The following is a 15170-nucleotide window of genomic DNA, read 5'->3' as shown; positions in this document are numbered from 1 at the left end:
TGACCACTGTGTGCTGTCTGTGGACGCAGGAGTACCATGCTCAGCTGGAGGAGATGCAGGTCACCATCAGGCAGCTGGAGGAGGACCTGTCCGCTGCCCGGCGCCGCAGCGACCTCTACGAATCTGAACTTCGAGACTCCAGGCAAACGAGTGAGGATCTCAAGAGGAAGGCTGTGGAATACCAGCAGAAAATCCAGAAGGTATGTTTGCATCAGAGACGCTTATAGGTAACGGGCGAAGGATTCACTTTGTGTCCGTGATGACGTGGAAATGTGTCTTCAAACCATCTAAAGTCCACATTAGTGTGTTTGTTTCTCAGACTCTACTGTATCCTTAAAAAAAGCTGTAACATTGTGTTATCTGCAAACATCAAAAACAAGCTAGATAACTGATTCATATTATATATGAAGCTATAAAAAAAAAAGGGGCCACAACTGTGCATTATACTGCACTTTGATGAGGATAATATGGAATAAAAGCTGGTCTTTTTATAAGTTTAAAACTTTATTTTCCTTTTTGCTTTTAGACGAGCCAAGTGTCTCTGCTCATCGCTCACTGCCTGGTTCAGACGAACTGCTGAAGTCAAAGCTCATTAGAGCCGAGCACATAATCTGCAAACTCTGTATATGTATGACACTGTCCTTTCTGTCTGATAAAACGTGATGCCATCAATCCAGCATTATTGAATGTAAAGTTGCAGTCCAGTTAGTCTGACGCACTGATGGACTTAAATGCAAAATATTGTTTTTGTAAAATGCATTACATTTGATGCTACACTACTATTGTGCTTCTTAAAAATGTGATATTCAGATTTCAGACCAGGAACGCAAACTTAACTCTTAATGTGCCACTGATTTACAGATTCTCAACACTCAATAGTAACTAATAGTCCAAATGGAAACTCAAAATATTTGAGAACAAGGCCGTTTGAAGTCATTGTGGACCTCAGTGTGAGTTTGGATGAACTGCTGCCTCGGCAGCTGCTCCCTTTCACCACTGCAACCACTAGAAAGCGGATGGATTGTACGTGTTTTGATCATTCACGACATGCCATATTGTTTTTCAGGCTAAAGAGCAGGGTAAAGCCGAGGTGGAGGAGCTTCTCTCCAAACTAGAGAAGGTAACACATCAGGCATTTCATATTGATCTTCATGCTTCGAGTTGTTGTCACCATAAAAGTTCTCTGACCGAGTTCACTGTGCGTTTTGATTTTCAGACCAATTCTGAGCAGCAGGTGAAAATCCAGGAGCTCCAGGACAAACTGTCCAAGGTAAATTCATTCCTATTATGTAATAAGAAAACATCAAATATGAATTAGGAATTTGATTAAATATTCACCCAGAACATTTGCTCTTCAAACAAAGTGAATAAATCCTTAATTAGTTGTCTCTCCTAATACTCTGAAAGGCAGATCAAGACAGTGATTTTATATATATATATATATATATACATATACAGATACAGGATTTAGCAGTTTTTCCTATTTCTGCATTCTGCTGTAGTTCTTCGTTTATTCCGTAGAGGAGCTTTTTTTTCCAATGTTTCAGTGGGTCGGAGCTGCCGAAGCGTATCGAGAGGTTTGTCTTGGGATCCACTAACAGCCGTTGACCTCTTGACCTCCCCAGGCAGTAAAGGCGAGCACAGAAGCCACTGAGCTGCTGCAGAATGTCCGGCAGGCCAAAGAGCGGCTGGAAAGAGACCTGGAGCGCCTGAAAGGCAAAACCGACTCTAGTGACACTTTAAAACGCCGCCTGAGAGAGACAGAGGTACCGGAATAAACCCACAATCCTGAATCCTGCACATTTGTTAAAATTACACTGGTTTGTTTGCTGTTTTCCTGTGGTTCCCTCCATCTGAGTGATTTAGCTCTATTTTATTCTATGCTATTCTTTCTGGTGTGTAAGCAGGAGGGCAGGAAGACCCTGGAGAACCAGGTAAAGAGGCTGGAGATGGTTGAGCGGCGAGAGATTAAGCTGAAAGATGACATTCAGACCAAATCCCAGCAGATCCAGCAGATGGCCGAAAAGATCCTGGTGAGAGAACTACAGATAAGACTCGCTAATACGTTGACCCATTCAGCCCCTAATTCCACCCCTCCCATTCATCCTGCCCTCTCCCAATCTATTCCTCATCAGTTATCTTAGCACACACACATGTACGCTCTACGCACAGTTCTGTCTGAAGAGCTCTTTGCTAGCTGAGCCCTCCACAAGTGGCTACTCGTCTACCGGTGTCGTTACATAAATAGATTTTAACATACGCCCAATTTCACCGGTGTCAACATGAGCAGGCTCCGCACCAGCCGACTTATGGATTTCCATCTTTTCTATGCAAGTTTCTTCATTTCTTTTGATTTTAATGCATTTGATGTTGGAGTGAAAACTGTTTTCATAATTCTCTTCTGTTTATCTTTTGATTGTGCTGACATGTAAACCCAGCGTTTTAGGCTACATTAATCATTACTGTGATTCCATGCTAAAAAATTTAAGCTGTACTGCATGATTAACGTCAATGTGAGGCATTTGCAGTGTATTTTGAATTGATGTTTGTTTTGTTAGATTTGTCCAGTTATAATTGTAATGCTGCACTCTCCAGGAACTGGAGGACAACCTGAGGGATGCCCAGTCGACAGCCCAGAGGATGGAAACCCAACTGGTTCAAAAAGAGAAGCTTTATGACGATAAGATCAAGGTGGGCCAGCCTAATATATATATATATATATATATATATATATATATATATATATATATATATATATATATATATATATATATATATATATATATATGTGTATGTATATATATATATATATATATATGTGTATGTATATATATATATATATATATATATATGTGTATGTATATATATGTATATATGTGTATGTATATATATGTATATGTATATATATATATATATATATATATATATATGTGTGTATGTATATATATATATATATATATATATATATATATGTATATATGTGTGTATATATATATGTATATATGTGTGTATATATATATATATATATATATATATACATATATATGTGTGTGTTATTCCTGCTGTTTTATATCACTGTGGTGTCATATAAGTCGGAGCTGTCACATGTTTTACAGTGAGGTTTGACACCACACTAATTACAGCTTCCACACCAGGTTGTACATTTACAACCATGTCAGTATGTTTAATGATTGCTTTCTCACGTAGCGAATTACAGACTTTATCCTAAATGTGAATTTGTCACGTCAACACTGGCATGTGTAATGTTTGCTGGTTTTGTCTGATTGAAGGTTCTGGAGGCCCAAATGAAGGAGGACCTGGCCGACAAGGAGAGCCTCGAGGTCCGCAAAGCCCAGCAGGAGGAGGAGTCGAGGGAGAATTGCAAACTTATCAGTGAACAGAAAGCAGTAAGGAAACTCAACTTTTTAAGAATGATATCCACTACATTTTCTACTGAGATGGGATTTTTATAAACTACGAGATTGCATATTGTCAATGTCTAATACTATAGTTTTTAGAAATTAGTAATTCTGCAACGGTAGAAACAGCAGCAATGTATATAATCTTTTTTTTCTCAATGATAATATGTACTTTGTATGTCTCAATGGGTTGAAGTTGCTTGATACCTTTCTCCACTTTGAAAAGTAGACTCCGTCAATGTGTTTTGTTTCTTTACGCAGTAATTTGTCATAGTGGTTCAAATGTATTGCAATGTATAGTTGGATTAAATTGTAGTGTACTTCATGTTGCACTATAAAGCCTGGGCTCAAGTCCTAATCTGGTTAATGTGGTAGAATTGAGGCAGTTAAGAAGCTTTTAGAGGCAGTCATCTGACATTGACAGTAGAAGATTCAGGCAACACCTTAATGGACTCTAATAGGATTTTACTGCAGTACAAGATTCTGTTTCCTATAAAATAAATGCTATTGCTGAAATATGTGTGTAACATGAGGATTTGACTGTCCTTCAAAAGGCAATATATTCCGTCATTTGAGCCTCTTTGTTGGGATGTTTGACCATGTCATTGTGTCTCCCTCTTCCCACAGACCATTAATGCTATGAATTCCAAGATGAAGAACCTGGAGCAGCGCATCTCTGAGCTGTCAGAGGCTAACAAGCTGGCCGCTAACAGCAGCATCTACACCCAGAAGAACATGTGAGTTAACTAGACCCTCTGCCCACACTGTGCTTTCATGAGTGACCCTCTGCCCACACTGATTCTGTCGCCTTCGGCCTCCAATTGCTCCAATTGCTTCATTAGTGCCCACATCTTTGTGTGCCGTGGCTGCGTATCATCTCTTGGGTTAACTATGATCAACTCAAACTCAAATGATGATATGAAAACAATGTGCGAGGTTCATCGCTCGTAGTTATGAACCTACAGAGAATCATCTCAATCTCTGCCCTCAGCTGAACAGAGTTTTATAGTGACTTTAAGCTCATTTCTAGCCAGCAAGTTTACTGGTCTCATAGTGAGTAAGCAAATGTTTGCTAATAAGATCATCACATCAACTTAAAACAGGATGATATGTCAATGTTCACAATTTGTGTCTGCTAACCCACAAATGGCCAGGTCAAAATGTATCACAGGTTAAATACAGAAAATGCAGTTTAAAGTAATCTTAATTTAGAAATGAATGTGCTGGATCTCTCTTTTCAAAGATGTCTGCTTCTTAACAGCCAAAGTAATAGGCATCTGTTTGCGTTTATTTTTCTCAGGAAAGCCCAGGAGGAGATGATCTCAGAGCTTCGGCAGCAAAAGTTCTATTTGGAGTCTCAGGCGGGCAAGCTGGAGGCCCAAAACGCCAAACTGGAGGAGCACCTGGAGAAGATGAGTCAGCAGGAGCAGACCAAGAGGACGCGGCTGCTGGAGCTGGAGAGCAGGCTGCGGGAGGTGGGCATCAGGAAGTAGAGATACGAGGCAGAATCTGTTGGCTCAAGATTAAGTAATTCACTTTAACTAGCACAGAGTGTAGCCTTACAGCATCGCAATCCACAAAAGGGATTACGAAGCCGATCAGCTAGCAAACTCAGATCCCTTTCAGATATGCAGCTAATTAACTACTGTAGGTCTATACCATTGCCATTGGGCCTGTACGCAGGCTGCATCTGCTGGTCCAGTGGAGCAGACAGCCTTCATCTGTTATCTCAGGAACAGTGTAGCTGCATTGCAACAGGTGAGAATATGTTTAACCATATGAAAATAAAGCATTGTTGCATGGCCAGCGAATAGTTTAAGGCCCACATGCATCCACCCCGCAGACGTATCCTTGAGCAAGATGCTATTTGTCTAACATTTATACATCAAAGTTACATTTAATTTGAGAAAAAGAAGGTTCTCTTTTCCCTATTTCAGATGGAACTTGCCTGTAAATACTTGATAATGCATTTACTAGAGTGGGGAGTTTTAAAAGTACATAATGTGTCCCCGCTGTTCTGAGAAATGCGTTATAAAATCCATTACCTGGTGTGCATCCAATTCGAACCTGCTCTAAAAAAAGTTTTGACGTAATTGAGGAACCACAATGCCCCCTTTTGTCCTGTTTGAGAGCTCTCAGCCCCTGGTGTGTTGTCTGCCGCTGTTACTGGCAGACAGGATGTCATATCTCTACCTCCACACACTCATCCCCACTGAGACGTGATACACGGATTGGCACTAATTGCCGGCTTGTCTGCACTCCCACATACAAACACACACATACTGTTCTCTCTCTCACACACACGAATATGTACTTTCAGATGAGATCCATTGTTCCATTTCTGTAATAGTCATAACTATATGAAGAAGATAAATGTATCCCTTGTGTTTCAACTTTATTATGTTTTAGGACACTTTACCAGCGCTGGGTGTGCATGGATTCTTTTAAAATGCTTGAAAGGGTCTTAAGTTATTCAAATGTTTCGGTCTTAACAAGTATGACAGTTTAAATCCAATTACCAGAGGTCTTAGTTTTCACCATGCATTTTTAGGTTTCCCTGTTCTGTCAAATTTTTGTTCTTAATCATAGAGTTTGCATCTGCATTTCTATATCTGCGAGTTGAACTTGTGTCCCCCGACGTCCTCTGATTATTCTCCTTCTGTTGTTTTTCCTATAGTGCCCATTCAGCTTCTTTCACGTCAGAAAAAACATTAAATTGGATACTTTTTCATTTTTTGTTTCATTACTTGGATCTTTTAATTGGTTGTCACTTTATGATGGCATCAAGAAAGTTCTGCTTTAACCTACTAGATGCAAAAGTAGCCTCGATGTCGTTTTATAAGTAAATGCTAGTTTCAATTTCATATCAACAATAGCATAAAATGTCAGCAAATCAGACCAATGTGGGTCAAATAGTTTCAAACTGTCCTCTACATTGATTTTAAACAGTTTTTAGATTCCCTCCAATTGCCCTGATGCACCACCATCTGAGCCACTACACTGTGGAGGTTAAAACATGCTGAAAACTATATGCAAATACTTCAGGTCTGATTTATACTGTGATATTCACCTTAGTCCTGTTTCCTTGTAGATGGGCCTAGAACATGAAGAAGAGAAGATGGAGATCAAGAGACAGGTGTCAGAGTTGACCCTCTCCCTGCAGGAGCGCGAGTCCCAGATCAGCAGCCTGCAGGCGGCACGTCTTGCCCTGGAGAGCCAGCTGCAACAAGCAAAGACTGAGCTGGAAGAGACCACCGCTGAGGCTGAGGAGGAGATCACCGCCCTCAGGGTAAGACAAACGCGTGCAAGCACATGTGTGTGCAATCAGAGTCATTCATAGAAATACAGGTGCACAGAAACATTCAGATGTAGGCAATCTGTATTACGCACGCAGTAAGGAAAGGCTGTGTTAAGTTTCCTGTGTGTTTTGAATAATACGGACAGCCTCTTTCTTTGTCATTTTATGTAGCGGTCTGATGCAGTTGTGTTTTTTTTTTTTGCTCTTGTTTCTCACAGAATCACAGAGATGAAATTCAGCGCAAGTTTGATGCCTTGAGAGACAGCTGCTCGGTAAGTGCTGCCACAGCCTTTTGTCTCCGCTTTCAGCAGCAGCAGAACAATTTTCAAAAGGTTTCACAAGACATCTGAATAGATGGTGATTAATGTTCAGCGTTAAACGTTCATTCTAATGTAGCATTGTAAGCTACTGGATCAAGTCTTTGGCAACGAACCACAGCGTGCGTTCATTTGGCATTCTCCAAGAGTCCATACAGTAAATATGTTTTTACAAATACATATTTACTGTAACTTAATTAACATTAACAACACAAAGATGGATAACATTAATGCCAAACGTTCAACAAATCACCTCCTTCAACTTTCAAACGAAACCTTAAAGAGATCTTATTTTATATTTTGGAAGAAACTTCAATGTACACATTGCTATGTCTCATTGTAAAGATGTACGTTTTCAGTAGCATAGCAGTGCTATTACGTGAATGTTTTTTTTTTAGGCTAACACCTCTACCTGTTTGGGTTTGCCTCAGGTGATCACGGACCTGGAGGAGCAGCTTACACAGCTGAGTCAGGAGAACGCCGAGTTGAACCGCCAGAACTTCTACCTGTCCAAACAGCTTGATGAAGCGTCGGATGAGAGGGAGGACCAGCTGCAGCTCAGCCAGGAAGTGGACCGGATGAGGAGGGAGGTGGCTGACCGTGAGATGCATCTCAACAACCAGAAACAGGTAACACACACACACACACACACACACACACATGCTTGAAAGCTCCTGAACATAATTAACTTTATACCTCATGTTGGTTAAATATAGTGGAAAGTTGAGTTATGCTTTGAACCGATTCCATCCTCATGTCGCTGACATGAATGTGATAAATATAATAATTAAGCCTCATAATACTGAGACTGTGTGCCGCCACTGAAAATGCAAGAGAGACAACAATCATGTGGTTTGGCCCAAAAGCTGCGAAAGATGTTCTCTTCACTTTCGCTCGTTTATCCTCCCAGAACATTGAGACACTGAAGACCACATGCAGCATGCTGGAGGAGCAGGTAGTGGAGCTGGAGTCCCTAAATGACGAGTTGCTGGAGAAGGAGAGGCAGTGGGAGGCTTGGAGAGGAGCCCTGGAGGACGAAAAAAGCCAAGCCGAGAGACGCACCAGAGACCTGCAGAGACTGTTGGACAATGAGAAGCAGAACAGGTGATGTAGAAACGTGAACACTTAAATGTACTTACACAGTTATTATACATGAGAATGACACTGTCTATATACATAGAAATGTATTGCTATTGTAAGACTTGCTGTTGTGCTGTTCCACAGGCTGCGTGCAGACCAGCGCAGCACTGAATCTCGCCAGGCAGTGGAGCTGGCAGTCAAAGAGCACACCGCTGAGATAATGGCCTTACAGCAGGCCTTGAAGGAGCAGAGACTGAAGGCTGAAAGTCTGTCTGATACTGTGAGTCACAAGTGTTTCTGTGTCGTACTTATGATCTAACTTAAACCCCATCTGCAGTCCTCTAAGTGGAAAAAACTAATTTTCATTCTGAGCGAGAAAAATCCACACTGTGTTTTGTGGAGGTGGAATTCAACTCTGTTTCAACGATTTAACGCGTTCTCACTCGCCTGTTCTCACAGCTCAATGATCTGGAGAAGAAGCACGCCATGCTGGAGATGAACGCCCGCAGCCTACAGCAGAAACTGGAGACGGAGAGAGAACTGAAACAGAGACTGATGGAAGAGGTAGAAAGTGAAACACACCTCTATTCATTACATTTAAATTACATTTATGTTATGGACTTTTCCCCCTATAACTCACTCATTCAATTTCCTACTTAAAATATCTGTCTGCTGGTGTCCCCACAGCAAGGGAAGCTGCAGCAGCAGATGGACCTTCAGAAGAGCCACATATTCCGTCTGACACAAGGCCTGCAGGACGCCCTGGACCAGACCGACATGCTCAAGACTGAGAGGACCGACTTGGAGTACCAGCTGGAGAATATACAGGTGCTCAATGAAAATACCGTTGCAAACATGAAATACAGCCGTCTCCAGGGAGAGACAGAGTCCTCGTCGGATATTAGAATAGTGCGAATGATGTTGGCAAGTAACACGGTATCTCAGGGGACCAGGAGGATAAAGGAATTCCTGATTCATGTGTCCTCAAAGGGAATTTGTTTAAGGTAGTCTTCAGAGGTATTTCCTTCTCTGAAGACTTGTTTCCCTTCCTGTAGGCTGTATACTCCCATGAGAAGGTGAAGATGGAGGGGACGATCTCCCAGCAGACTAAGCTCATTGACTTCCTCCAAGCCAAAATGGACCAGCCCACCAAGAAAAAGAAGGTCTGTGAAAACATTCTACGACAACTTCAAGCCACATTAGATTGATAAACGGCTTCAATCCAAAACGTGTATGTATTGCATTTTTCATTCTTGCACAGTATTCGTAACATGTTCCCTCTCTGAATAGGGTATATTCGGACGGCGTCGGGAGGATGTAGGAACCACGACTAACGGGGCGCTGGCTCAACAGGCCCAGCCAGCGGTTCCCATGCAGTACGGTGACATGAAACTGGCTTTTGAGAATGAGCGGTCAAGATGCGCGGATCTGGAAGAGGCTCTGCAGAAGATGAGGATAGAGCTGCGGTCCCTCAGAGAAGAGGGTAGGTCCCGGTGTGAGGCAGCACAGCAACAGGTTTTTTTGGTAATGGGGGCAAGATACTTCCAGCTTAATAGCTACTACTCATCTAATAGTAGGTTGTTTTATTTGTTTATGGGAACACAGCGGCTCATTTCAAAGCCCAGGAACATGTGGCTCCTTCCACGCCGGCCCAGGCTCGACATCAAATCCTCATGTCGGCCATTGTCAAATCCCCAGAACATCAACCCAACCCCAGCAGCCTGCTCAACCCCTCCACCCGCTGCAAGGAGACCTCCACACCCGAAGGTTAGTCTCACATACTGAACTAATAAACAAGCACACAGGTAAACTCAATGCTGCCAATCAGCCTAAACTTGAACCTAGGATTAACTGTTCTGAAGCTGTACAGTGCCCCCCATACGAGTGTGCACCCTTATGCTATCAGATTCAGCCCAAATGGACTCTCTGTCTTATTTTGTTTGTATGTGGTGTGTTTGTGTGTGTGTGTGTGTGTGTGTGTGTTCTTTCTATGGCCTGTCTCACAAAGCAGGATTATGAAGTTGGATAATTTAGCTCAGTGCATGTTAAACCTGGAGCTCGCTCCAAACTAGGGACATGGACTGAACTAAAAAAACTCTGTTTTGGTTGTTTGGTTCACTGTGAATTTATCCAGCTAACATTGTAACCCTGCTCGGGCCCGTCTCACAAAGTAAGAATAGTGGATTAGCCGGGTAACATTGGTTTTAATCCAGGCTTTCTACCTTTGCAGCATATATCAAAGCTGTGTAGCAGGTTCAGTGTATCATCTCAAAATATGTGAACAGCCCATCTCCTAAAAAAAATGGAAAAACAATTCCAGAAAAATCATCCTTTGACAAAAATACTGCATTTAGACCAGCTCACAGACCAACTGCATCATCCGTTATAACACCATGAGATAGACCATGACGTGTGTTTTATCAGACACGTGTTTCGACTACAGTAGCCTGGCCGAGTTGAACTTGCTTTGTGATTCAGGTTCCTTCCTGTCCACGTTCCTTCGCTTTCACATAGCTATTGTTAGACTGCTCTCTGCTTTCTGTCTCTTTCCTCTCCGCTCCTCACAGAAAAGAGGAGGGTCACCTTTGAAAGTAAGTTAGCAGTCACCCCAGTGTGTCATCTCACATGCATGAGCTCATCTCCATGCATGTTATACTGCACATGCTACACACGTGCTCATATCATACTGTATCTGTCTTATTGTCCCGTTGTCAAGCTAACCAAAGACTTTAATCTTAAAGGTCAAGTTTGACGTGATGTACTTTCCTGGAGTCATGATGTAGATAGCATATGGTTGGATAGGTAGCTTTTAGCCCAGAAACATTTGTAATGCTTTGGTCATTGGCATGCATAATCTGATTTTGACTGGAACATGAATATACCTAATATCCTAAATTAGAAATAATTAATTCATTATTCAAATTACCACATGCTGCCTGGAAGGAAAAACTGAAACTCGTGATTTTAGCCTGTACCAAAAATATTCTGGTGCCATATTCTCTCTTTCAGTAACTCCTATCCCCCACCCACTTCTTCTTCACTTTTTTGCATTGCAGAGTTTGGTCGTCGCGTGAAAGAGAGAATGCATCACAACATCCCTCATCGTTTCACCGTGGGCCTCAACATGAGGGCTGCCAAGTGCGCCGTCTGCCTGGACACGGTGCACTTTGGACGACAGGCTGCCACTTGTCTCGGTTTGTACCCTGCACTGTAGCTGGTAGTACTGAATGTGAAGATATCTCTTAACATTGCAATATAATCCCCCTCTTGTTTATGAGACTCTTACCCCCCCCCCTCTCTCCTTGTTGTATTACAGAGTGTAACACCCTGTGTCACCCTAAGTGCTCTCCGTGTCTCCCGGCCACCTGCGGTCTGCCTGCCGAGTATGCCACTCACTTCTCAGAGGCTCTGTGCCGAGAAAAGGCAAACTCTCCTGCACTGCAGGTCAAAGAGGCCAGCGGGCATGTCCGCTTGGAGGGCTGGATGAAGCAGCCACGGTAACATCCGACCTCAGTCCGTTACTACCATACTGACAATGAACCATGTGTTTTTCTGCTTTGATAGTCGAGTGCATTTGTGTGTTTGCTCACACAGAAATGGCAAGCGTGGTCAGCAGGGTTGGGAGAGGAAATATGTGGTGCTTGATGGAACCAAAGTATCCATCTATGATACTGAGCCCAGAGAAGGTCAGTACTTTATCATTTGTACTAGACAGGTACATTTTAAACATGACAGTTTATCCATTCCCATAATGAGACAGTTTGTAATCATCTAAGGCTTTATATTACCATGTAGATCAATATAGCAGTATCAAATAATAATGTGGGTTTTTTTTCTTCTGCTAGACTATATAAAACTGGAGGAGGAGTTTGAGCTCTATCTGCCTGATGGAGAGGTGACCGTTCACGGAGCTGTTGGAGCCTCTGAGCTCATCAACACTGCCAAGTCAGGTACTGGATCAATACCACCTATTCCTGCTGCACTGAGCCTATTTTTAGGATTTAAGTGCATCATCCTCTTCCCCCCAAATTTTACATTAGATCCACATCATGTCCAGTCTATACTTTGAATCTCAAAATGTTGACAGTTCTGCTCAGCTGTGAAATTAAGCTGTTTGCGAGATAGCCATTCAGTCCGTCTTTCTGTGTATGTGCATGTGTGTGTGCGCGCAGACATACCGTATGTGTTGAAGCTGGAGTCACATCCCCACACCACCTGCTGGCCAGGCCAGTCCATCTACTTCATGGCTCCCAGCTTCCCTGACAAGCAGCGCTGGGTGGCCGTACTGGAGTCCGTGGTGGCGGGTAGCCGTGGATCTAGAGACAAAGTGGATTCTGATGCTGTAAGTATTGTGTGTTTGTATTCTTTCTACTTGTGTCAGGCCTGTTTGAGTTCACAATTTGAGCTGCTTATAAAGACAGCCCAGTGTCTCCTTTTATACAAGACAAACCCACTTAATATGCTCATTTCATATAGTAACTTTATCCAAGGGTTGCTGTATTGTTGGGTGTGAAGACAATATATTGAATGCCTCCATTAAACATCAGCCAGTGCCTTCACTTCGTTTTCTCCCCCTCCCTCTTCTGTCTCTCTCTCTCTCTCTCTCTCTGCATGTTCTCAACATCCACGTCTTCTATTTGTGTGTCGTCATCGTCTTTGTTGATGTGATTATACTGTGCGTGTGTATCTCCATTCAACTCGGGTTGTGTGGATCATATTATAGGCAGGTGCTTCTAAAAGACAGAAGAACCTTTCCCCTCTGGTTCAGGTACAGTAAGTAGCTGCACGAACGCTTGGGCTTCAGTCGACCGACCGACTGAGCATGCAGTAGCTGTACACATCTATGCATACAAACACTGATGCTGTGCAGCGCAGGAGTTATGAATATGTACTCAATACATGGAAGTAACTGGCCTGTGAAACACACACTCATAAACCTACATAGTGCATGGATGTGAATAGGCACTGCTGTGTGACCTCTGGTCTGGTGTCATATGCTATGTCATGCATGCTTCTGCAAAAGCCATGCACTGCTGTAGCCCCCCCTTCACTGAAACATGTACACACTCGTTCAGTCTGCAGGCTTCTGCTGTTGCTGGTTGTGTGTTTATTGCTGTTTTAGGAGCACTTTCCCATCCCTCTTTCATTCTGTGATAAAGGACTCTTGGTTATCTCTGAACTATATGTCAGCGTTTTCCAAAAGGTGTTACCCCTGCCTTGTTTATTGTGTTATTTATTCAAATATACATGGCCAAAAGTATTTGAAAACCCACCTGATCATGTGATTACTGAACATGAAATTACAAAAACTACAAAGGACTATACATTTCCAAAATGGGCATTAATATGCTCCACAAATTCCCAGACTTGTTTGATGGGGTTGATGTGCAAACCAGTGAAGGAAGTAACTGGGAATTTCTTTATGTATCTAGCTTTGTACACAAGCGCAGCCGTTATGCTTTAAAATGAGCATTTCCACACAAATGGCTGCTGTCCGATCAGCATGACATGTAAAACGTATTTATATAGTATACAGCCGCTATCAGACAGAGTTACACACACTGTACAGTGAGTACAGTGAAAAAAGAATTAAGCACAGTGGGTTAGTAGCTACCTGCCCCTACAGACTGAGGATAAAAGCAGCCTTTAAAACGACTGGGATGGGCCTTGATGCTACGCTATCGCTTACCTGATGCTAGCAGTAACACTAAGTGATGGCCTAGAAGTGCTATCTAAAAGGCCTTCTTCAAACTGTTCACATTATTGTCTAAAATATCATAATATGGTAGCAAATAATGTTTCCCTGTGAGGACCAAACCAAGAAAAACAGCCCAAGAGTACACACAAGTATGTGGATATTAGTGTGTACTTTTGACCACATAGTTTATTCATTAAGTCCAATTAGTGAATTTCACACTGCAGCCCTCGTGGCTCATCATTATTAGCTGTCTGGCATAAAACGGTCGTCCGTACTGTATAGCCTGAGGTAAAAAGTATTTATAAAGCTTTGAACACTGATGATAATTAACAAAAGGCACAGCCAGTGTTCAACAGTATGTTTTAATGAATGTAACTACTTTTCGCAACTGCTATTGTTGCTATGCAGAGATTGTTTCTATGGCCAATCAGAAAACAGTTCTTATTGTGTCAGAAACGGTGAAGTACTGAAAGTTTACCACGCGTTTGGTCAAATCATATACTACTTGAATTGTTTACCTATTTTTTGTTTAAATATTATTTTTTATTTATTTTAGAATTGTACATCATGTTGTATTTAGTCAAAGTTTTTTTTTTTTTAAATAAATAATGAAATCGTAACATTTTGGCATTGGAACTTAGGTTTTGTAGTACATGTCACATAATACTTCTCCCAAATTAAAAGTTTTTTTGTTTGGTCTTTGGAGAAAAGATGTCCATTAATTGGTGCAAACATCCTCAGCCTCCTTGTGAATTGAATTAATAGTGAAAGATGGATTCACTAAAACAAATAACGTCCATCTCTGTGTTTAAGCTGGTGAAGGCTCTCTGCTGTCATTCTTGCTGGGTCATCCTTTTCTTGCTAAAGCAACTGATTTGTTGAAGATTGGCCTAACCTGAGCCCTCCCTCTGCTCCGTCTCTCTCTTCTTCTTCTTCTTCTTGTCTTTATAGAAACTTCTTGGTAATTCCCTGCTGAAGCTGGAGGGTGATGACCGTTTGGACATCAACTGCACTCTGCCTCTCACTGACCAGGTACAAGGACAGAAACCTGCACCATCAACAGGAACATAATTCAGTTTTTTATGTTTTTATGTCTCACTCGTTAAGCTCCATTCTAATCTACCTCATCCTTTCCCCTAGATCGTGTTGGTGGGCTCTGAGGAGGGTTTGTACGCTCTTAACGTCATAAAGAACTCTTTGACCCACATCCCCGGCTTGACCTCCGTCTTCCAGATCCAGATCCTCAAGGAGCTCGATAAGCTGCTGATGATCACCGGTCAGTACATGAGCTTAACTTAACAATATACTCCATTATAAGTCCGTAATTTGAGTTCTCTTGTCAGTGAAAGCTAGCACGA

At 42.1% G+C, this 15170-nt stretch overlaps 1 protein-coding gene across 1 annotated transcript in view; it reads left to right on the top strand.

Annotated features, from left to right (window-relative positions):
- The window catches only part of cita (citron rho-interacting serine/threonine kinase a), a 36851-nt gene that overhangs the window by 15036 nt on the left and 6645 nt on the right, over positions 1-15170 (top strand). The window contains exons 14-40 of the mRNA XM_079186425.1: positions 30-200; positions 1067-1120; positions 1217-1270; positions 1626-1766; positions 1908-2033; positions 2596-2691; positions 3291-3407; positions 4047-4156; positions 4720-4894; positions 6511-6708; positions 6936-6989; positions 7466-7663; positions 7945-8138; positions 8259-8394; positions 8574-8678; positions 8802-8942; positions 9170-9277; positions 9405-9597; positions 9720-9881; positions 11171-11308; positions 11431-11611; positions 11709-11800; positions 11960-12064; positions 12287-12456; positions 12838-12882; positions 14764-14844; positions 14953-15088. Coding sequence (XP_079042551.1) covers positions 30-200; positions 1067-1120; positions 1217-1270; positions 1626-1766; positions 1908-2033; positions 2596-2691; positions 3291-3407; positions 4047-4156; positions 4720-4894; positions 6511-6708; positions 6936-6989; positions 7466-7663; positions 7945-8138; positions 8259-8394; positions 8574-8678; positions 8802-8942; positions 9170-9277; positions 9405-9597; positions 9720-9881; positions 11171-11308; positions 11431-11611; positions 11709-11800; positions 11960-12064; positions 12287-12456; positions 12838-12882; positions 14764-14844; positions 14953-15088 — 3481 coding nt within the window. The remainder of the gene's footprint in view (positions 1-29; positions 201-1066; positions 1121-1216; positions 1271-1625; positions 1767-1907; positions 2034-2595; positions 2692-3290; positions 3408-4046; positions 4157-4719; positions 4895-6510; positions 6709-6935; positions 6990-7465; positions 7664-7944; positions 8139-8258; positions 8395-8573; positions 8679-8801; positions 8943-9169; positions 9278-9404; positions 9598-9719; positions 9882-11170; positions 11309-11430; positions 11612-11708; positions 11801-11959; positions 12065-12286; positions 12457-12837; positions 12883-14763; positions 14845-14952; positions 15089-15170) is intronic.

The sequence above is a fragment of the Pholis gunnellus genome, assembly GCF_910591455.1.
Source record: "Pholis gunnellus genome assembly, chromosome: 3".
Classification (NCBI taxonomy): Eukaryota; Metazoa; Chordata; class Actinopteri; order Perciformes; family Pholidae; genus Pholis; species Pholis gunnellus.
The sequence above is the reverse complement of the archived record's forward strand: the minus strand, read 5'-3'. Positions and strand labels throughout refer to the sequence as shown.